The 24,587-nt window shown below is 41.1% G+C and overlaps 1 protein-coding gene across 2 annotated transcripts; it reads right to left on the bottom strand.

Moving 5' to 3' along the window:
* Positions 1-1,318: 1,318 nt before the first annotated feature.
* Positions 1,319-23,985, bottom strand: LOC119894978 (E3 ubiquitin-protein ligase CBL-like). 2 transcript variants are annotated; one of them, XM_038707712.1, is made up of 15 exons: positions 23,399-23,985; positions 21,259-21,506; positions 18,195-18,341; positions 16,443-16,599; positions 14,827-14,948; positions 14,467-14,604; positions 13,544-13,631; positions 13,174-13,305; positions 12,033-12,248; positions 11,103-11,219; positions 10,036-10,325; positions 8,594-8,761; positions 7,513-7,619; positions 6,797-6,982; positions 1,319-5,827 (listed from the first exon to the last, which is right to left on the bottom strand). In XM_038707712.1, exons 1-15 carry the CDS (start codon positions 23,540-23,542, stop codon positions 5,469-5,471), a joined length of 2,619 nt encoding a protein of 872 aa, XP_038563640.1. In that variant the 5' UTR covers positions 23,543-23,985; the 3' UTR covers positions 1,319-5,468. The 2 variants fall into 2 exon arrangements, with proteins under 2 accessions (XP_038563640.1, XP_038563641.1); XM_038707713.1 differs by having other exon boundaries at positions 12,039-12,248.
* Between the last annotated feature and the right edge of the window lie 602 nt (positions 23,986-24,587).

Here is a 24,587-nt window from a genome sequence, read left to right as displayed (position 1 = left end):
AGCACTCCTGTGGTTCGAATCCTATCTCTCAATGTTTTGTGGCAAAGGCAGTTCTCCTCCTCCCACTGCCTCTCCACAGGGGTACCCCAAGGCTCAGTGCTAGGGCCCCTTCTCTTCTCAATTTACACCACCTCACTGGGGCCGATCATTGGCTCGCACAGCTTTTCTTACCACTGCTACGCAGACGATATGCATCTCTACCTATCCTTCCCGCCAGACGACCCCACCGTCTCGGCGCGGATCACAGACTGTCTCGGACATATCTGCATGGATGAAGGCTTGCCACCTTCAATTAAATCTCTCTAAGACTGAACTCTTGGTGTTCAATCTATCAAACTACAAACTGACTCCTCAACCATCACAACAACCAAGGTGTTGAGAAACTTAGGTATCATGATTGGTGACCAGCTGTCCTTTTCAGACCATGTTGCTGCTGTCTCTCGGTCACGCCGCTTTGCTCTATACATCATCAGAAAAATCTGGCCCTACCTCACTCACTATGCCATCCAGCTTCTGGTACAGGCCATAGTTACCTCTCGCCTCGACTACTGCAATGCCCTCCTAGCGGGTCTTCCAGCTTGTGTGGTGAAACACCTAGAAATGATTCAGAACGCAGCAGCGCGTCCGGTTTTTGATCAGCCCAAAAGGACGCATGTCACTCCATTGCTGTGTGACCTCCACTGGCTACGCGTGGCCTCCAGAATGCGATTCAAGTCACTAATGCTTGCATACAGAGTGACTACTGGGACTGCACCCATCTACCTAAACTCCATAATACAAGTTTATGTTTCTTCTCGGCCACTGCAGTCCTCCAACGAACACCGCCTGGCTCTGGCATCCCTTTACACAAAGCAATCCCAGTCCTGGCTGTTCGCATCCGTGACACCACGGTGGTGGAACGAGATACCACATGCCATCAGAGCAGGGGCGTCCCTCTCCAACTTCAAGAAGCTCTTGAAAACTCATCTCTTCCGAGAACGCTTCCTCTTATAACACTAACTCCTAACATGCACTTCCTGTGCTCTTCTTCTATGCCCTACAATTACCTTGTATTGATTGCACTTTGTTAACTCTTTGCTAACTTCTTTCCCTAGGTATTTATGCCATTGATGAGATATGTGCCATAAGCGCTTACTAGCATTTATTGCTGCTTTTATTAATATGTATTGTCAGTTGTAGATCTTGTGCTGTATTTTATGCTCTGTTAATGATTGTATGTTGTTCCTCAAATGCAAGTCACTTGATAAGAGTCTGCCAAATGAGTAAATGTAAACAGCGAACAGTCCTTGGTCATTACGGAGAAATGACAGATCAAATGTTAAAGAAAATACTGTTTAATTAAAAATCTTAATGGCTTAGGCATGGAAACATGGCAACAACGAATGCTGAGGATATTAAAAAGACAATAAATAAAATCATATTTACACAAGCAACAACAAGAAGCAATAGAGACAACTTTTTAGTAGGCAAGTTTCTGTTGAAAAGGCTAGTTATACCATGATTATGCCACACATTATCATTAACCAGTGGATCCGAACAAACACCAGTTTAACAGCGACTCTGAGGGAAAGAGAGAGAGTGAGTGTGTGTGGGCGGGCTCGTGCGCACACGCCAGAGAGACAGTGGGGCCTCTGGCGTGCCTCAAGTGTATCCTCACACAGCGGCACTTCCATGGTCAAGAGTTAGTCCCTGTTAGAGCTGTTCAAACACTGAGATCGAGTGAACACAAAGCCAAGGGACTGAAGACACATTCTCTGTAAATCAACACGAGCTGAGGCCAACATGCTGCTTTTGGTTTGGGGCAATTAAAGGTGCAAGATTTAAGCAGGGACATGATCAATGTACACTAAAATTCCAGCATGATCAGAGTTTTGCTCATTTTACTGATTTTCCCTATGGTTTTACATTATTGTACACGTATGTTTCCTGACTACTTTAATCACATTAGGGAATACTTCTGTTGTTTTCAAGAGACAGACATGTATAGACATGTTTCAAAATAAATCAAATAAAAAATATGCATAATGACAAATGCCAGCATCAACTAGGGGTGGGTGATGCCACAAAATTTGGTTTCAATCAGATACTTATCATAATCATTATCAACATGGCCAGGATCACAGACATCAATACAGAAAACATTTTATTGTCATTACTGACAACTAATCAGTGTTATCATTTGTCAAACATGCAGCATTTATTTTTATTATTCTTTGTGACTTAATGACTTAATATCAATGTTTAAACACAGGCCGTTTTTAATGGCAAATAATATTGTAACATGTTCATTATTATGTGTGTTCTCTGAACTAAAGAGGTGACTGCACACCAACAGCAGCAGAGATGAAAAATATTGCAGCACTGTGTGACCAGGATGTGGCAAAACATGTCATGGATCCATTCATTTTACTGATGCTAGTATTGACTTTCAAAACAAGACTTTGTATTGGCAATTTCAATGCCTAGGGGATCAATCTGCCCACCCCTCGTGTCAATGTACAAGTCAGTACGGGTTGCATATTACATTCAAAAGTTGGAGACTGTTTATTATTATGAAATTGTTTATATTAGAATTAGTAAAAAGTACCTCATAATTGCAACAAAACTAAATACTTGGCCAAAAAAAGCATTTTTCTCTCCTTTAGTGAATGCAGTGTGTAACCGTGACAATGACCTGTTTCTATATTTAGAAACTATGTTGTCATTACATAGTTTGTCCACCAGGGAGAAATATCTCCCTAACTGTTGTATTTAACGCTAGAGTGCGGTACTTTTACATATGAATGAACACCTCACAGCCAAGGCCTTACCAACCGAGTTCACATAAATGCTGATTAAGCCTGTCATCGCCAGGTAAATCTCTCTGTATTCACAGTATACCAGTTTTGTTTTTTCCTGTAACGACAGCAGCAACTCAGTATGGCAGAGCCTGTACGTCATAAGCACGTGTCCACAAAGTTGTGCAAATACTCTCCCTGTCAGAAGGGACAGAAGACTCAACTTAATTCAACTTTTAATTCAGGCCTAAAAAAAAAAAGTATTGATTGGGCTTTAAATCTCTTGTGACGCTGTCTGCATATCAAACGACCCCATGTGGAGGGCCAACTCCAAACTCTTGATATATTGTTAGTGACAGTAAGTGGATATCTTAGAACATCGTCCAATCGAAAACTGTTTAGATTTCCATTTCACTCAAGCATTAAACGTCGAGGATCTGTTTTGGTATCGTCTGCTGGCATGTGCGGGCTGCGATGGACAGAAGGCACATCAACATATTACAGCTGAAAAGTGACCATTGAAGATCATTTTGGGAAGTGAAAAAAAAGAAATTGCACTCATAGTTAAAAGGGGACACTTACGGACACCTTTTCCGGTTAAATGTGAAAATGCAAATGAGATACTCAGTCCTGTCTTGTTCCTGGCAGTGTTATGTGCGCATTAATAAGGAAGAGCCATCTTACAGTGGATGGCGCTTCTCTCACAATGGATTTGTATTCTGCACTGATGTAGTCCTGGACTCCGATCAGACTCCCTGCTTTAATGACTCAAGACATCTTTTTCATCTTTGCTCTAAATGTGCCCATGATCCTGTGGTTGGGTTAATATGATGCATCATAAAAGTAAGGATAAGGTGACTGGGAAGGACAGCTGCACATTACTGATCCACTTGGAAGAAATCTAAAAACCTGAGTGAAACCCACAAGTATTGATGACTATTTAGTTTACTCTGTTTCACTTGCAGATCCATTTTCTGTGTATTGATTAGTCACTTAAGCTTTAATATAAGCTGCTTAGAAGGTTGTGTACCAGCCAGTGACTTGGTGTTTTCAAGATTCATCCTGCAACAAATGCTATAACTGCTGAGTGACAGAAATGTCCGCGTAGCTTTGGATCCAGGACTGATATGTACTATGATGGGTTGACAACTATAACTAAATCAGACATCTTAAGAGTTTTAAACTAGAGGACGTAAATGAACCCGCGGAAGCAAAACTAATTTTAAAATATATATCTAGTGATTGTATGTAAAGCTGATGTGGGTAAGGTAAGAAGAGAAAATCCAATCCTTGGAATGTGTCGTTAGTGTTCGTCCACAACACTGCCAACATTACATCGTCATCCCTACGTGTCCTACGTGTCCTTTATCTGTTCATTCATTACATTCAACCCTGGCTTATTACTGAGTACCTGAGTCCACATGACAAATTTCAGGTTTTCCATGCTTTAGAGCTCAATGTAAATCTCTTCAATCTGATTTCTTAGCAAACCCACTGAAGCTGTTGTGGGTAGAAATGTAATGTTGAGTTAAGAAATCCTTTCGCACTTTAGTAAGAAACTACAAGAGTATACTGAAGCTTTTGAGTAAATACACCAGCCTTCAGTGTCAGACCACCTGGACTGGTGGCAGGCAATCACGGAATTAAATGACAAAATAAACATCTGAAAATTCAGTCATTGTTAGTACTATACACAGCACAACACCTTATGAGAGTACTGAAACATTAAACCTGTCATTTCATAATAAAACCATCACTGAACTGGGAGCTGAGGGGAAGTATGGAGTCACGCTCGACTTGTCAAATACCATCGAAACAGAGTGAGCCACAGTACAACACGAAGCCCTGCAATACTGCACTGCGACTGAACATTCACATTCATCTGCAAGAGAGCGCACACACATACACACCACAAAGTTAATCGCAAATTTTCCGACCAAACTCGCGTTGCTACCTATTCGTACGCCACGATTTGCCAAGAAGCCCGTAAAGCACCAGAGTGAATGGCTGCCAGCAGTGGGACACAGAGTCAGGAACAACGATCCGCAGGCTCCCTCTACTGATCAAAGTCACTGTAGCTTCAACACTTAGCTTAATGAGGGAACGTACTCTGAAGGGAAACACTGCCACAGCACGAGTGGACCTCAGCAGAGTACAACAGGGTACAAGCTTGGCTACAGAGAGCTTACATTAAAAGGCTTCAAACTTTCCATGTATGCTGCGTTCAGGTCATATCGGACTTGCCTGCCTCTGCTGAGCTGCTCCTTAAAACCAAACACGGACAAAAGTTTGAACTGACCAACCAATGGATGCTTACAGTCTAGGGAGCCTCGTGCTCTTTCTAGGCCGAACACCTCAATCTTCAAGCGGCAATTACGAGTAAACAAGAGATTGAGGCTTTAATGTCAACCACTTGGCACTGGAATAACAGTAGATCCAAGATTTTCAAAATAATATATTTTCACACTAAAACTCCATTTAGAAAAGCAAGGATGAGAGTATTTCAATGACAAGTACTTCCTGTTAGTCTGCATCTTCTGATATGACGTGAACGCAACATTACTCCTCAGAGTAAAGCCTTTTGGCAAGTACTTGTGGCCCTGCAGGAAAGTGCTTGGTAAATGCTATCCATGGTAATGGCACAGAGTGGAGACGGAGACAAGACAGAGAGGATGGGCGTTTCTGGAGCGACTATGTGGCGATATGTGCCGTGGAGGGGATAGAGACAAACTCGCGTAGGATGTTCTTGGCAGTCTCCAGGTTGTTCTGGGCGATCATCAGGGCTTTCTGGATGTCCTGGATAGAGTAGCCTTGGGACACCAGGCATTCGATCTCCCCGTTTAGGGCCAGACTCCCAGGTCCTGCGGGAGGAGGAGCAGAAGGAGGAGGGGTGGGGGCAGGGGAGGAGGAGGGACCAGGGAGGTCTGGCAATGGAGCAGAAAATTCACGGTTTGCAGGGCGAGGCCGCTGGTCTGAGTTGGCTCGCCGTGGGAGAGGTTTCGGGGGACGTTCAGGTTCGACAGCTGCTGCAAACATACCTGGAAACACACCTGGAAACACACAGGTAAGTAGACAATAGTCGGTGAAAGTGGAAAACTGTGTTGGGTACCTGAAGGAAAACAGAGGTTTTAGATTGTTGTTAGTGAACAAAGATAGTTAATGATCCCTAGTAGATATTTAAGATTTATGGTAACACTTAAGCATGCAGCAGACTATGATGAGTGACATGTTGGCTCTTTTTGCCTCTGCAGACGGATACTTGAATGACCCATGAAACATGTTTTGGTCAATCACTAAAAACATTCCAAGAATACAGACAGTATTCACGTAGCTCAGTGGAGATTTTGCAACTATTGCTTTTTGTTTAAAATCTTTTATTTTGTAGATTTAGGAGGTCTAAATGTTCAGTGACCCAGTTGAAGAGTGTATGTGTGCGTTTCCTTTTGTCTTCTTGTAGGTAAGTGTTGTGGGAAATTTGCAAAAATATTGTTGTCCATGTTCAGTGGTTAAAGGCATAATGGATAGGAAGGGTTGATGGGAGCAGACGGGCCGCTACCAAGCTTAAAGGCAATATGATATGACGATTTCTCATCCAGAGGAGCTCCGACTGTGTGACTGGATGAAAGCTCGAGAAACAAATAAGTAAGTGAACCTTGAGTTGAGACTGTTTTGTCATCTGCTGTTTCCAAGGTCAGGCGTGAACTGTTAAGCTTAAATTATTAAAATGCTTTATAATGCTGGTTGAAAGAATTTTTCATAAATGTCTCTAGATTTAAACTAATAAGTACAAAGATTGGTGAATCTAAATAGCTGTTCTTAAAGAAAAGCCCTTCAAAGCCTTCACACACACACACACACACGCTGTGGGCATTGACGTGTTATGCCTGTTTACTATCTGTCTGAGAACTAGTAGGTAAACTGTGTCCTCATCACCAAAGAGATAATCTTTAAATCTGGTATTTTGCCTAAGGACAGCAGATGTTCTAGAAAAACACAGAACAATTTACAGAAATACATACTGGCTTCTACTGCACCATCCATGCTGAGTGCGCTGAAGGCAGCTGAGGGGCCGCTGATATCTGACTGGGCTCTCCTGGTGGGGGCGAGAGGGACGACCGGTCTGGGACAGTCGTATATGTAAACATCCTCCACACTGGTTTCTTCCATCTTGTCCTGGGGAACCGCAACTGAATGTTGAGGGAGGTCTGAAAAACAAGCATCACAGTGGTTACTACCTGTAGTCAGTATACAATTCATGTATGTACCTGCAATGCAATATAACAGCTGTGAATTAAGCACCAGTACACAGCTTACATTTTACACTGATAACTTCTCCCCTTAGCAAAGCACGTAGTACCACACTACTGGAAAAACTAATGTGATTACAATAAGTGATCAGTGATACCAGTAATAAAACTGGTATTGATTGGTGACTGGCTTGCTAAGAAAACACAACAGGTAACAAAGACAGCTTTGGAGTTGTTGAAAGTACTCTCTCTTCTGGCTGACTGGGGTACAACAGCAGTGAATAAAAATTTCCCCTAATTTTTAGAGTGCTTTTTCAAGAAACTTACGCAATGAATGCTAGCTGTAACACACACACAATAGTGTATTAATGCATTCCACGCCTGTATTAGGGGCTCAGCGCCAGGGTAATGCTGGCCCAAAAACATGGATAAAAAGACTTGAAGTGAAACAGCAAAATATTACAGTGATGATTAGGTGTGAATGTTACCCAGGTCAGAGGTCTGTGTTGTCTCAGAGGAACCAGCCTGGGCCTGGATGTCACACATAGATTCGTAGACTTGGGGGTCCTCAAAGTCACTGTCAACCACCTCAGTGCTGAGGGGGGGGGGGGGGGGAGGAGTGAGAGCAAGATTATATTTGGCATTTTTGTCCGCTCTTCAAAAACTGAAAATAATTCTCTGGATTTCTGATGTGTTTTTTCTATTTCAAACATAAAAAGATGAGTAACTTTGCTGCCTTTGTGTCACACACTGCAGCATCACCGCCTAAAAATTATTTATTAAGGCAAATGAAAATCAGCAAATAAGTGAAAGGGAGTTGTGGGTTTATGCACCACTACCACTGAGGCTCCAGAGCCCCCTGGTGGATTAATAAATAACTGCTCCAGATGTAGTATTTAGTCCAGTACTATTGTAGTATGTGCAACCCTATCCAGTTATCATTGCTGTTATCATTAGCTGCAAACTTCTTATATACAGTCTATGGCTGAAAACCAGCATCACACCTGAATCGCCAACTGAACTGTAGGTTGCATTGTGGGTAATGTAAGCCGAGGTTTTGACAAGGAAGAATAATGCATGAAGTAAAAAAAAGACACCATTTCTGGTTCTGCTGCATCAATTTTTGTGAGCACAACAATCTTATATGAATTGAATTGTAAATCTGTGGATAAGTCTTTAAAGTAAGCAGTTAAGAAACAGACCGTGGAAGACGTGGTTCTAATATGACAGTTTGTCGGTTTGCTCCACTGCACACACTGTGATCCTTTACTTTTCTAAAATCTTGTTTCATCTTTTTAATTATTTCCCTGCATTGTTGTGTAGAATCCTAATTTATTCTAGATGCCGATACTGAAATTTATAGTTCTCCCAAATGGGAAAAGTGGAAACAAAATGGCTACATATTATGTTATGTTCATGCAATGGATAAATCACTTAGTCCTAAGCCCATTCTAAAAAATTTTGTCCAAGGACCAATTTCCACACTGAGACACTTGATAAACACTTATCACTTCAGGGCAATGAATGGCCCTGTGGAGCCCTTGCACCACCGCTGGTTCTCCTGTTTACCTGATGTCATTGTTGTGATTTGCCTGGGCCGGCGGTGGGGGCACCAAGGAGCCTGTTATGATCCAGGAGGCCCCAGGGGCTGGAAGAGAGGTGGGACTCATGTACTCATTCTCCTCACCGTCAGACGATGGCATCTCCCCAGCCGACGCCACGGACCCTGGCAGAGATCTGACCACAGACAACACAAAGCATGATGGGAATGTCTCAACTTTTTCCATTAGGTTCTCATTTGAGAGATCTGAGGTTACAAAAACTTGCATGAAAGCTGGTTTATTCTTGACATCTGGAATACAGACGGTGATAAAAATTATAAACTCACTGTTCACTTTTCACTGAGAGGTCTCACTTTGCTTTTCCCAAAGCTGTCAACTGTATTGCCCAGCCTTCTACAGCCGGAAACTATTTGGTAATGGCTAAATAAGTGAACCTTGAATTTAGAGGGGTTTTTGTGTTTTTTTTAATCACAGTAAATGCTTGAATTTGAAAACCCACAATTCAGTTAGACGGCAACATGTAATCTAACATCTGACTGGTGTGTTCACTGTCACTTTACCTGGTCCGCTCTTGTAAAATATCCACAGTGTCGCGACTTTTAACGTAATCACCGTGTTTCTCTGATAAATGCTACAATGTGTCGCCTAACCTGGGCGGCCCGCCAAAGTAAAGTGTTTGTGTGGGAAACACTGAATGAACCGTGTTTTTCTTTTTACAAGCCAGGTCTTTCACAGTGTCGACCAACATCTCCCTCCGTCTTGTTAGAGACTTTGTAAGTAGACGGCTGCGTGCAGATGCAGAGGGAGGGGCGGGTCTGCGTGGTGAGCGAGAGAGGGGAGCAAACACTGGCAGGACTTTACGGAAACATTAATTAACTCAACATCAAACTATATTGGTATAAATGGTATTGTCTAATCTCATATCTTTTGAAATTATATCAGTACACCTCATATACAGATTTACCGCCCAGCCCTACTGGGCAGATAATATTTACAATACAGTATCTATTCATGTATGTTTAGATGGAAAAGAAACATGTGCCTTTCGTGTGTATAATTTGGTTCATATCATTGTTAATGTCTACTGTTTTCTAGCATCGTGTAAAGGTACATAAAATCAAAACGGGGTAATTTTGCTTATAATATGCCTCAAAATAGCAACCATCATATTTAGAAGCTGATATAAGTCTGCCAAGGACAATGTGGTCACACAATGAATAAGTATGAAAAGCATGGAAAATCATTAATTTATTTTTATCCTACATGGTTAAAATAATTTTACTGACTCACTGGTGTAAGAGCTACTGTATGCTGGTTTAGCAGTTATATTCAACCGGACAAAAGCCATTTTACATATTAACTCTTTGTATTGTGATTGTGTCAAAGTCTAAATTCTGTCCCAGCATGTTACTACCTATACACTGCCTTTCAAAAAGCAGAGCTCTGTACCTTGCAGCCAGGCAGTAGATGGCGTTAGTAGCTGCCTGGGGTTTGCTTCCCTCTCCACTGGTTCCGTTGCCCTGAGGTGTGGGGGACAGGCCTGACAGGGCCTTGGTTACCGGACGTGGGACCATGTAGTTGGAAGCCCAGGCAGACTGGTCTGGGGTGGAGGGCAGGGGTCTCCTCTGGAGTCTGGAGTCCTGGACAACAAGGGAGGGGCGCTCTGGAGGGGGAGGAGGGGGCAGCTCTCTCAGGGCTGGAGGCAGAGGTAGAGGCTTGTCTCTGTGAGTGGCTGGTATCTGGGGTGGAGGTAGGAGTGGATGGTGGTGTTAGCCAGCAGAGATGTGAATACACACACACACACCCACCCACCCTTGACCTTCTGTACTGGCTGGTGGTAGAACGCAAATCATTTGTTTGTGTCTGCCAATCTGCTCCTGATAAATAAAAGATTTTTTAAAACTTACTTCTAATTCACATTTTGTCTTTTTATTTTTTCCTCACATGCTCATATACACGTACAGACTGAAAGAGTTATTATTGCTGTTATCATTCCTCCTCTTCGTGCTGGCCATGAGGAGATCCCTAATGTGTCTTCAATGAAAAATCCACAGTCCTGTTTCCGTGCACATTTTATTATAGGTTCAGCTGAAGCTTATATAAGGCTTCAGCAGTCTCACTTAAATCAAGTGGCTGTTTTCCAAAGTTATTCTTTACAACAAAAATCCCTCCTTTGGTTTCCCCTGACAGTGTTTCCTTCGTGAGCTGCGGCAGAAGCAAAGCATAACACAAAGAGGTCATTTTATATCTTTAGAAGATACAGACTAACTTGTTTAACTCAGACAGCTGAAGCCTCATATTAGCTTCATTTGAACTTTGAAATGTATTTTTGCATAGAAAGAAGACTGTAGATTTTGTAGCCAGTGTGTATACGGAGAACAATTACAAAAACCAATGTACCTATAGGAAACGAGTATTGTTTTACAAAAGACTTGAAAAAATGTGGCCCTTTTCCATAATTCTAACCTCAAGTCCTGATGGACCTCTATTCCACTTAAGTGCACACACACACTTACCTTAGCTGTGGCCCCCTGACTCTGTGCACTGTGGACACTGGAGGGTCGCTGCTGCAGGAGGTCAAGTCTGGGGGGCACCGGTGGCAGCTGAGACACTGGAGACGGTGGGCGCTCTACCTGCACACATTCATTAGAGATGTTGCATGCATGGCACAGAGCAATGAGATTTATATGACATCACTATAATCCAAACTAATACAATGAAGACCGTTTTACAAAAGTCAACTTAGTGAGCAGTGACTAAAATGATCCCACAGATTCCTGATACTAAATCTTATCAGGTGAGTGTCTACTACTACCGAGTGTATACTACCGAGTAATTTTGATACCCAAGGAGTAAATCTCATCCGCGTCACTGAGCCAATAAGCACCCAACATGCTTCCAAAACATGATCCAAAAACGCTGGTGATTGGCTGTCTAACGTTACATGTCGTAGAGGCAAGCGGAAAAACAGAACATTACGACCAGAGACAGGGCTCACTGCCAGCTAGTTATCTGCACAGATAAGTGAACTTTGCGTTGCTTGTTAGCTAGCCATTCCAGCTAACCTGTATCTGCTCCACAGTGAGCCCGTTCACCACACATCCTTTTCTTGCCACTGAGGGATGGATAAAATGGAGCAGAGACAGAGTGTGTTCACCAGGTGAACAGAGAGAAATAGTCCTGAAGTTGATGGTGGATAGTTGTCAGACCAGGGTAGCTGCTCTTTAGAAAGAAAGAGGTCTCACTCTGCTATTTCCCAGTACCACATTCCCTTCTTCTACATCTACAAAGGCATATTGATGCCATTGTAGAATCAGGATCTGTAAAGGATCTGTTTCTGCCATCAGGAACGGATATTTAATTCAAGGTATCAGTATTGAACATTTTTGAACGATACCTAGCCCCGTGTTTGTGTATTTGACGGTTCATGTATGTGTTCCTCTTACCCTTACCTTGGTGCAGGCCAGTCTGCTCATGACAAGGTGCTGGTCCTCGAGGCGATCATCATCTTCCTCGTCATTGCAGGCAGCTTCTGCTCTGCTGGACCCCTGGAAACCAGCAAAGGAAGCCCCACTGGCCTTCGGGTGAAAGGGGTCCACTACAATGGGCTCTGTGCCTTTAATCTCACAGCGGCAAAACGGGCAGCCTTGACCCTCTGACTCCTGAAAAATACACACAGCAAGCAAAGTTTCAAGTTTGAGAGCAGAGTTAAGGTCTTTGTCAGATATGATGAGACATTAACTTTTGCTCAACCACAAATTACAGCTGAAATGTCTCCAACGCAAACTACCAATGAGCATCAGCTTAAGGGTGAAGCAATAAAAGTGATGATGAAAACAGCAGGGTACAGTATTTTAATCCCTTTAGTTCTTCCACATGTTTCATGTTATACTTCAATTGACATTGTTTAAAAGCAAAATCCATGATCCCAAAGTCTAAAAAATGTTAAAGAAGTGAAGAAGGGAAGTAAGTATTGACAACATCTGCAGGAAGAGCAACATTTCTTTAACAGCAGCTTAACTTTGAAGAATGTTGAGCTTAAGAATGGGGAAGCAAAACTGCACTGAATTAATGAATCGCTAAGTGAGGAGACTATTTCTGTTCTGAAACTCAGAGCAACAGAGTGGTGAGTTTAACATTATGATGTTGCTCTTATGGACATAATGCTGTGGGGAAATTCAGCATAATATACATTCCCACCGCACAAATTCCATTGGTCCAGCAACAGCAATGTCACACTGATGCACCAATCATTTCCTTTATTTTGATGTCAGTGTCAAGTGATTGTCATTGAAACTCAACACTTTTTAAATGAAAACCCCAAAAGGATAGGGTGGGAGTATGCCCTTTGAGGGGTTGAAAGGCTTTTATTGTGAAACATAAGCAGGAAGTGTTGCGTTTCACTGACAGCAGCATCTTTACAGTGTCAATGTCAACAAAGAAGAAACTGGAAATAATGTTTAACTCATGGGAGGAAGCCTTAACATCAAAGGAATGGACTTCCCTTTTCCCCTTTCCCCCTTTTGGATAGCCAGGATTTACAGAGCCTCTATGTAATAAAACTTTACAATGTGGTGGTGGCCTCACCTGCCAGGCAGTCAGACAGGAGGTGCACATCAGGTGTCTGCAGGGCTCGATCTTTACATCCTTGTCGTTCTCTGCACAGATCTTACAGAGCTGGAAAGTGGAGCCCATCTCACAGTACAGCTCATACTGCTCCTGCAGGGATGAAGAGGCGACATGGGTTGCTTATAATGAAGGCCATTCGTTATCATCATTAAGATTGTTTATTCTTTAAGGTTTTGTTAAAGATGTGTCCATGTCTTCTTCTATCAAGCAGAAAAATATTTTAGCATAACATGGTTAACAAAATTTGCCTTATGCAGCTTCATACTAAAAACATCTTTCCTGTGACAGGGTTGACTGGTTTGCAACTGAGACACAAACAAGACCAAACCTGAGTAACTTTGATGTGGTCCTGTGGAGAAGGTTCACACAGCCCTGTTAGATCTGGGTTCTGTGCACGACCATCTGGGAACAGATAGCTAGAAAACCACAGTAAACACACAATGGTCGGTATTAAATAGTATTCCTTAACTCAACCATAAAAAAATAAAAAAAAAAATAAAAAAAAGGGAGGGAGACTACAGAGTTCGTAATAATTTTCTCGTCACTTCAAGGGATTCCTTTCACGTTGCACATTCATTTGTTCATTAAAAAAAAATAAAAAATGCTTAGAGCAGCTTTAGGATCAAGAATCCCTGCCTCAGCTGATTGGTGAAGCGTATTTAAACTGGAGTTCTGCTCACGTACCTTTAATTTTATGTCATGTTTTTTTTGTTACAGCTGCCTTTCAGGGCCACATTGAAGGAATGTTTGATACTTTAAAGATGTGTTTTCAGAGGAGCATTCCTTCCATGCTGCAACAAGATGCATGCTGTAATACATGGCTACAATAAGTTATTTTACATTGTTAATTGCTGACATTTTTATTAAAAAAGGATTATTATTATAAGCCTTTACAATCCACCATACCAATCAGAACAATAGATTCCGAAGGGTCTTAAGGTAAACTCAGGTGAAACTGTAGCACTGCACAGGTAGTATCATGTTTTCTGTTAGTAATAAACATAAATCATATTAATGTACGCTTTCCACATACATTTTACTGTTAAGATTTGAAAGCTGTTATTAACACAGTAAAAGACAATAACATGCCTTCAACATGCTGACTAACAATAGGTATTCTGGAGTCATAACTGCGATTTCTAATCTTTTTTTACCCATCCCTAGAGGAATGTATGTATGTATGTATGTACGTATCAAATACCCTAAAATGTATAAATTGGTGCATTAATATTGTGTTGTAGTGGGACTCACAATCCCTCTCTGTATCCATCAATGAGGGCTTGGAAGAGTGGTTTGTTATGGGGGATGGTCTGCAGGATGTTTCCATCAGCTGTCACGTAGCCAATTGCCCACTGGCCCAGCCGAGTGCAGCTCAGCCTGAAGATGTAGCTGGAAGGAAGAAAACAATCTCAACCAACAGTACGTACTGGCAGTGTTTACTGCAGTTGGGAATTTGACTCGACCTATCACTCTTAGAATTATCCAAAACTTTAAAATCATGAGGAAGCAGCATTTCAGTGTCCATAATTCCATGTATTTGTAGTCCACACGGGCTGATGACGCGGAAATGTATTTTGAATGTGTCATTTTAAGGGTTCGTCTGTGTCTCACCTGCCAGGTTTGTGGATGAACCTGTGCAGTCGAGCCTTGACCTCATCATAGGTTAAGAAGGCCATGTAACCAGGGTGCGTGACTGCCAGACTGTTCCAGTTCCTTAAAAGAGACGACCATGGCTACACACACAGACAGACACACACACGAAAATAGTGTTCATGATAACAGCTATTTTAGGCTTTGTTCAGCTTTACTGCTCAAATCTGATTTTAGGATATCTAGGCAGGAATCTGATTCTGAAAGACTGCAGTAACAACCAATCTGAAGAAACACATGACGTTTTTTGTTGAGAATATCAAAAGTGTTTATCTAACAGGATTTAAGCCTTATACAACAATGTGCCGGCAAAGGCACGGACGAAGATTACTAGCAAGAACGCTACTGATGTAAACAAAACAAGTTTTATGCATAGTAGTCATGCACATTAAAATTAGGGCTGAAAAAATTCATCGATTACTAAAATTTGTTTAATCTATATAATTATAAAGCGCACTGTTTCGCACAGACATTTATTACTGTCACACATCGCCCTTATGCTGTGTGGATGCAGCGTGACTGATGGTGCTGTTTGCAAAGTGGAGGAAGAGACAGTGTGGGACGAAGAAGAAAGTGTCCAAAGTATGGGATTAATTCAAGCTAAAAGAAAACAACTCTGTTGTCAGTCCATCCACCGTAAAAGGAAACTTGTGTCGCGCCTACCAACAGCACAACGGCAACTGATCAGAAAGCACACAAGCGGACCACAGACAAGGTAACAGAAACTTTAGCATTTCACTGAAATCATGATTGATTGTTGAGTTGGAGGCTAGCCAAAGTAAGCCGCTATCCTCAGCTGTAAATGCACACACGTGCATTTGTTGTTCTCCTGGTTCGGCTGTGAGTTTGGGTTATAACGTCACACTCATGAGTTAACTGTGTCGGTGAGCTGCACCTCAGTATAACTTGTACAGCACTCGGGTGATGTTTGTGTTGGTAAAACAGTTGTCTGGTTGTTGGTCTGTTGATGTTGTTCATCTGATGTTTGCTGTATGACACTATGAATTTCCGAAAGGACAAATAAATATCATCTATCAACGTACTGATCCCGTCAGCTGATCCCGTTAGCGGGGTGGGGGGCGTTGCCAGCAAGCAAAAGTACTTCTTAAACGACACATCGATGAAATAATCTATAAAAGTACTGGCTACAAAAGTTCAAGTACTAAAATCATCGTTAGCTGCAGCCCTAATTAAAATATCGTTTAAGGCAGGCACTGGACCAATAGAAGACAACATAAAAACAAAAGTTAAATAAAAAAGCTTTATATAGGTTCTATGATTGGATTCAACAGGTTCATTAGACCTAAAAAATAAATGTTGTTACTTTTGGTAAATAACACAATGTAAACCTAACTTTTGTCTGTTTACCAGAAGATTCCACAGGGTACCTTTAATTAAGTTCTAATTTCTAACATCAATGATCAAATAATGATTTAAAGCCGCTCTGAACTGATTAATGACTAAAAGCCTCTAAATTGTATTGCCTAAAATGTGAGTTCTTTTGAATGCTTCTTTGGATTACTATTATCTGTGGACACCATGACATCTCCATTAAGCTCTCTAATTATCAGCCTTACCTGGAAAAGCCTGGTGAAGATGTCAAACTCAAAGACAGAGATGTAGTCGTTGCAGGTAAGGTCGATGGTGGACTTGAGAGCCATGGCCTCCAAGCCCGAGCTGATAGGGTGAAACTCGTGGAGAGCCTGACGAAATGTCCTCCATGGCACTATGGTCCTACAGTACATGGGAGGGACGGAGTCCGAAATTACAGGTGTTGTAGGAAAATAACCATTCATTATGGTTTAAATGCCATACACTGTGTTCACAATCTCAAAACCTAAAACTCAGACAGCAACTACCAAACAGAATCAGTGTGAATGGAAAGCTAAAACAGAGAGAAAGAGAGTCAAATTTAAAAGGGGCTATAAAGTAGTTTTCAGTGGCCTCTAGCATGAGGTCTGCCTGCCAAAAACTATTTGTGTATCTTTTATGGGAGAGGTTTAGAAGACCCAAGACGGGATGAATCTTCCACTGTGTGTTGTTGTCCTGCACCGTTATGTTGCATTATTGTATATTATGTAGGGTCACATAAGTTACAGCGACTGATGGGCAATAAAGCTGTGTACCTGAGTACCGGTATAACAACAATAAATCTAAATTGAATGTTACAAAGCAAACAGCGGCAGATCTGTGCTAATGTAGCTGGCTGCCCCTGCCTTGCACCACTATAGGCTAGTATTAAATTGTTCTTGCAGGCTAAAATCAGTACTTTGACATAACACCAGGGGTACACAGGATAGTAATACGGATTGTGTTAGCAGTTTGTGTTGGAGTCTGTGTTGACCAGGGAGCTGGTCTTTTTTTGATGTTGACTCCATTTAGTTAGCTGCGGTGTGTTTTGCTGTGTGTACAGTTCAGAATCAGTAGCAAAGAGGCTCAGGAGCGCGCGCATGCAGGAAATTCAACCTAATTTCTTTGCATGTAATGCAGAATAGGGGTTGTTTGTTCCAGGAGACCAAAAAAGCAGGCGGATACAACCCGTTCACAAATACTGTTACATGGGGTTTCCCCCTGCATGTGTTCATCTTTTGTGCCTGTGTTTACCCCTCTGTCCTCTTTTTCCTTGTCCATGCAAAGTGGTGCACCTGTGGTTAGATGATCGAGGGGAGGGGAGCTAAGGGCATGGACTTCTTGCAGACAGGGGGACGTCAGAGCGATGCAGAGAGGACTCTTGTGGATTAACAAAACGGTCTCAGGTCATAGACATCTTTGCTTTTTCCCTTTTCCAACATAAGCTATGCCGTGGGAGAGGTTCTCTTTATTACCTTAGTTCATCATCTTATTCATGGCGATGTAGATTTATCGTTCCTTTAATTTTAGTTAGGTTTTGATGTTTTCTTAGTTTAGGGGAAAACTTCCAAGGCAATGGCGCATTGCGAGGCTGGCTTGGCGGCTTCCCTTTCTGTTTACTATGATTTCCAACCCCTTTTGTTTTCAGTTTAAAGTGATTATGGTTATCTTTATTTTGTATTAAATCTACAGTTGCACTCTCTTCTGTCCCCTGGCGTTCTTTCATGTTGTGGCAGTTTGGTTGATTCAGCGAGGCCATAAAAGCAGTAAAAAAGTGATTTCATTAAAAAAAAAAAAGAAAAAAAAGAAAATACATCCGGTCCCTTTAACTCAACATTGAATCCAATTTAAAACTTGCAAAACAAGCTCTTAGCACAAAACTACAGCCAAATTTGCAAGTTCAGTGAGCATGCAAAACACCTGAATTTACATAGTTTCCTCTTTTGGTGTGTTTAATATTTGATTAAATAAAAACTCACTTGTCCCCAAATGACCTTCTCCAAAATTCGGCAGCATCGGCTTTGGTGATCCTGAAGTTGTCGCCCTGAAATAAGCCATTGGGGAAGATGGCCTTTAGCTCTGCTAGCATGTGACTGAAGATCAGAGACAGTTTGGTAAGGTTTCGCCTGAGTGAGAGAAGAGGAAGAGAGAGAGAACGAAAGAAACAAATATAAGTTAGTAAGGGACATTATCAGACTAAGTTCTAATATTTGTCCAAATTCATATCACTATTCATAAAAGTAACAGGCATCTAACAAACACGTATGTGTGTGCTTATCCACTACTACACAAGGCAAAGTACACTCATATGCTTTAAAAGATTCCACTTTTTTCTACTAATTTTAGCAAGGGAGCAAACAGGTGTAATGTTCAAACCCAGCCAGTTTCTAAAATCTTAAATCAAAATTCATACTTCTGTCTAGTTTTTTAATCTCTTATGTTTTTTATGAAAGCTGAAATGATAAATGGATTAACAGAAGATAGCTACTGTGATAATCATTTTAGTTACTTTTCAAGCAAAGGTAAACACCTTTGCTTGTTTACCTTGTTGACCACCTCCTTAAATGTCATAATCTTTTAAACTGGATATATAACAAAACTCATCAGAATAACAAACATGCACAATAAGCATTACAAAAACATCTTGACAGCTGCAACTCTGAGGTCCGACTATGAATGCGACTTACAGTGGATAGAAAAGGTCTACACACCCCTGTTAAAATGCCAGGTTCTTATGATATAAAATAACGAGACAAAGATAAATCATGTCAGAACTTCTTCCACCTTTAATGTGACCTATAATGTGAACAATTCAATTGAAAAACAAATTGAAATCTTTGAGGGGGAAAAATGAAAAATAAAACCCCTCAAAATAACCTGGTTGCATAAGTGTGCACACCCTTAGACTAATACTTTTTTGAAGCACCTTTTGATTTCATTACAGCAGTCAGTCTTTTTGGGTAGGAGTCTATTAGCTTGGCACATCTTGACGTGGCAATATTTGCCCAGTCTTCTTTGCAAAAGCGCTTCAAATCTGTCAGATTGCGAGGACATCGCCTTTGCACAGCCCTCTTCAGATCACCCCACAGATGTTCAATTGGATTCAGGTCTGGGCTCTGGCTGGGCCATTCCAAAATATTAATCTTCTTCTGGTGAAGCCATGCTTTTGTGGATTTGGATGTGTGCTTTGGGTCGTTGTCGTGCTGAAAGGTGAACTTCCTCTTCATCCTTCTAAACGATGCCTGAAGGTTTTGTGCCAAAATTGCCTGGTATTTGGAACTGTTCATAATTCCCTCCACCCTGACCCAGGCATGCTGTTCCTTGGGTGATGTGCAGTGTTGTTTTTGCGCCAAACATACCTTTTGGAATTACGGCCAAAAAGTTCTACCTTGGTTTCATCAGACCATGACACATTTTCCCACTTGCTTTTGGGGGACTTGATGTTTGTTTTTGCAAACTTCAGCCGTGCTTGGATGTTTTTCTTTGTAAGAAAAGGCTTCTGTCTTGCCACCCTACCCCATAGCCCATTCATATGAAGAATACGGGAGATAGTTGTCACATGTACCACACAGCCAGTACTTGCCAGAAATTCCTGCAGTTCCTTTAATGTGGCTGTAGGCCTCTTGGAAGCCTCCCTGACCAGTTTTCTTTTCGTCTTTTCATCAATTAGGGAGGGAGGGAGGTCCAGTTCTTGGTAAAGTCACAGTTGTGCCATATTTTCTCCACTTGATGACAACTGTCTTCACTGTGTTCCATTGTATAGCTAATGCTTTGGAAATTCTTTTGTACCCGTCTCCTGACTCATGTCTTTCAACAATGAGAGCTCTCTGATTCTTTGAAAGCTCTCTGCAGACCATGGCTTTTGTTTGAAGATGCAACTAAGAAAATATCAGGAAAATCCTACTAGAACAGCTGAACTTTATTTGTGATTAATCAGAGTCACTTTAAATGATGGCAGGTGTGTAATGACTTCTAGTTAACGAGTTTGAATGTGATTGGTTAATTCTGAACACAGCCACATCCCCAGTCATAAGAGGGTGTGCACACTTATGCAACCAGGTAATTGTAAGGTTTTTATTTTTCATTTTTCCCCCTCAAAGATTTCAGTTTGTTTTTCTATTGAAAGACCTGGTGACTGATACATTTGCTGATTGCACAATAGTTGTTCATGCAGTGCATCTATCAGGAAATGTTTGATAAATATCTGAGTTCGTCAGAGGAAGGAACTTTCGCTTAGTAAGGTCTTTCTGAGAAACAGAGGAAGTGGCCGTGATTGCGACAGTTTAATCATGCCCTTTTTATACATTTGAGTGATTGTACTTCAGTTCACTTGGCTAGTCTACTTTTGCCAAATATCATAGGTTGTATTTCATCACAGAGACGATACCTGTAAAAATCGAGTGTGGAGAAACTTCTTAGCAATCGCTTATGGACATGTAGTGTTTTTTAAAAGGTATCAACAAAAGAACAGACAGAGCTGTATGGTTTTTTTTTTTAAGATCTAGTGGTTACCTGGACTACTTAAAGCCCATACATGCACTATAATTATGTCAATACGTCACTGCCCACTTAATATTGACCTGCAGTGTAAATTAGGTACTTGCTATGTTTCTAAATTATGTTTTTTTAAATAAAACAGTAACACAGGCCAGAAATGACAGAGGACTCCCTTTGAATTGCTTAACTTACAATTTAGTGTTTAGCTTGGAAAAGATTTGCTTCTTCCTTGAAAATACAACAAACTGGATAGGTACAAAGGTTTTCACTTAGCATTTAGATGAGACCACCTATTCTAAATCAACCAATGCTAAGCCCAATTCTGTACTGTAAAGCCATGCAATCTGTAGTGAATTAACTTTGAGACTATCTTCAGGGCTTATGTCATAGACATGGAGGCAACTCAAACTTAAACAATGATAAACCAGATTTTTGTACCATCTGTCTGTTACCCAAACACTTTCCCTGCTTCACATCTCTTATACCCTTATGCTGCATCCTGATGCCTCCCCAAAATAATGACATTTCATCAGGATATTAGTCTACCTGGGCTGGGAGTTCTCCTCATACATCCGCTCTTTGGCCTCCTTAAAAAGGCTCATGGTCTGCTTAGTCTTGTTGGTCAAGTTCTCCATGACCACGCGAAAATACTCATTCTCGCCAAGGATCTCTATTTTGCCCTCATATCGGGACAGAATGGTGCGGAGGTGCTGGTAGGTATCCGGCAGCAGGTCCAGGATGTAGGGCGGGCTGTTTTTCAGTGCCACCTTAGGGTTCTGGCACAAACGTACCACCTGAATAGGAAACACAAGCGCCCAAAGATGGTGTTAAAGGATAGGTTAATAATTTTTCAGTTAATAAAAAAATGTTTTTGCTTCCCGTAATTCAGTGGTTCTCAGACTATTTCTATCATGCCTCACTTCAGAAGCCAAAAAAGTAAACAGATTGGATTGGGGGAGCAACACATAAAAAAGGAGCCCAGTTGAATTCAATTGAAATTAAATAAATGATTCAGGTCATCTGCAAACTCTTTTTTTTCCCTACATAAATCATGTTCATTCAACTTAGTTCCACTCCATATTTTCCCCCTGGTCATTCACGCCCCCCCTCCCCCCTGCAGTGGCTCTTCACCCCCCAGTTTTTGAACTATTGCTGGAATAATTCCTGCTGTCCAGACCGGCTATTATGAAATTCCTTCCTATGATCTTCCAGTGTACGTGATGGGGGACAAAATCCACAGTGCTGTTTCTGTGCAAAATTTTTTTCCCAACGTTTATCTTAAGTTAATGAGGCTTTAGCAGCCTGAGTTTGATAAGTCCCATTCTGCAAACACACATCAGGAGGTTAAGGAGGTTTCAAACTTAACATTTTTACTTCAGTTGAATTTAGAGTATAAATACTGACTTGACGCTCACTTTGGCGGTTTCTTTAAAAAACATTGTTAGGTGCATTTTACTTTTTGCTTTTGCAGTAAAAACAGGAAGGATGAGGGTGAGTGGGTATTTTTACAGTAGGTGTTAATTAATAAACTGTGAAAGCAACTGTGTGCGTTAATGTTTGCTTTTCTTTGAAACTGTATAACAAATGTAGTGTATACTTCAGGGACTGAGGGAACAGCATTGGGAGATTTGGTTGAAATAGCAAAACGATGATAAGAATATTTCTGACTGCCATATGCTAAAGTTTGGAAAAGTCACATAAACTGATGTACAAAACAACAAACTGTTGCACTTGTACACGTTACATCAGACAAAACTCCTCATAAGGACTAATTTTCCGTTCTTATTACAATATATTATCACGATGCAATTCCACTGCAAGGCAATAATCACTAATACTGTATTATCATCCAGTCCTAAGAGGAAGCATGTGAACCACTTACAAAAAGTTTTAAAACCTCCAACAGTAAAACGGATCAGTCTGTACCATGTGACATGCCGACACATCATACTGTAGGTGCAAATGAGGCAGCACAGCTGCCTCTATGCACAGTACACTGCACAGTACAAGGCACAGGAATGTAATGGTATATTGTACTCTCTTCTTAACCCCAGCCTATGTGAATTAATCTCATATAAACTCTTGTCTCCTCACCTAGCTCAGTTAAGAACTACAGGGACAGTAAGCAACGCATATAGAAGGCACACAAAGAGTATATTTTCTTACACCAAATCTAAATACCAAATAGAAGGTGACCTCCCAGTGACATTCATGAGTTGTTTCCTAAAAGTCCATTGCAAAATCATCACCAGATTACAATCACTGTGACCTAATTCTCTATAAATGATCCCAATTAGATAATGCATCAAAGACACTATTGTACTCCAATTTCACGGCTTACATTCTTACAGTTTCCTCATAGAGACAGCCTAAAGAGCGCTTTAACTCAATGAAAAATACCTTTCTATATAGATCTCTGTGATCTAATGCTATGGGGTTTAGTGGGCCTTACATTTGTTCATTATAAGAAAGGTAGTTTCACAATAGACTATGGCAAATGTGTGATATATATATATATATAAAAATACAAAAAGACAAAACAATGTTATGCTCATAGTCATAATGAATAAAAAGGGAAGTGGCAGTAAATATTTTTTATGCAAACTACGGATATCTGACAGAACTAAAGTGACAAATTTTCAGTTCCGTGTTAACGATTTTTTGACCCTAAAAACACTGGCAATACCTTGTCCATGAGTTTCCAACATTTTTCCACCATTTTCTTATCGACCACTGCAGGTTGGTGAGGCTGGGGAGGCTGCTGGCTGGGCTGAAAGGCGTCCTTCATCAAGCCGATGAGACCGGCGCCCCTCCTCGGATTTCCGGCCATTTATTCGGTCGGCGACCGGGGGTTAGCCCCGGGGCTGAGGTTGACAACCAGGGATTATTCTTCACACGATTTTCAACACAACACCCGTTGTTTTGCTCGCCCTATCTGTACTTAACACTTCTACTAATTTGTCATGCAGTTGCTGTTTAAGAGCAGGACAAAAAAAGCTGTGCACACTGTACGCGACGGAGCTAGCTAACAAGCTACATTTGAAAAGCCTCTCTGTTTAATTCCGTCGCCAAGTACAACCATAACACATACTCGTTGTGTTGCTGTGTCTGCTGTCTGACACACAGCTATCTCCTCTTGGCGACGGCAAGTTAAAGCCCCCTGAGAAATCAACCCGGCTTATAATAAACTCTGGGTGTTAATAAACCACACGGAGCGATCAACAAGCAGGTTGTGCAGCAGCTCCAGCCAACGACAAGACAGCAGCTAGAGTAAACAAGGATGTCCGGCTGCACCCTTCAAAATAAAGGTATGGTCAATGAACATGCAGATGGAACATGCGTCAAAAGAGGTGATGAATAGGTCTGTGCAGACCTCTGCGAAATTATACGTTGCAATACCGCATACTTCAATGCAAGATAAAGATATTAAGAGAAAAAATATTAAATTATTAAAATAGTGTCTTAAAGCATACTCATGCACTACTAACTACTAATAAACACACTGAGGTTGCAAGTCCCCCCAATGAACCCCACTCTGCTTCTGAACTGGAAACACAAAACAAATAGTCTCCAATTAATTTTATTATTATTGTTTATTCATTGAACTGTTCAATTATACTTTATGTCTTTACTTTATGTCTTTTCTCCCTAACATGTAGGTTTAAATAAGATCTTATTGAACTTTACTGATACTGAGGGATATAGTTGTACAGCAGTTACAATACAAAGTTAGAAAAAGGGGCAAATACAAAGAGTGCAAATATAAAATAAAAAACTACCTCAAAGCTTTGTCTAAACTGCCAGGAATACAGTTATGGGAAAGTCATTCTTAAGAATTTTAGTTCATCTTTGAGCACTTTTTTTTTGCAGGTGTG

The sequence above is a fragment of the Micropterus salmoides genome, unplaced genomic scaffold (genome assembly GCF_014851395.1).
Source record: "Micropterus salmoides isolate LMB-PRFRI ecotype aquatic unplaced genomic scaffold, ASM1485139v1 Ms_hic_scaffold_9, whole genome shotgun sequence".
Taxonomy (NCBI): Eukaryota; Metazoa; Chordata; class Actinopteri; order Centrarchiformes; family Centrarchidae; genus Micropterus; species Micropterus salmoides.
Note: the sequence above shows the minus strand (reverse complement) of the source record. Positions and strands in the feature narration are given on the sequence as shown.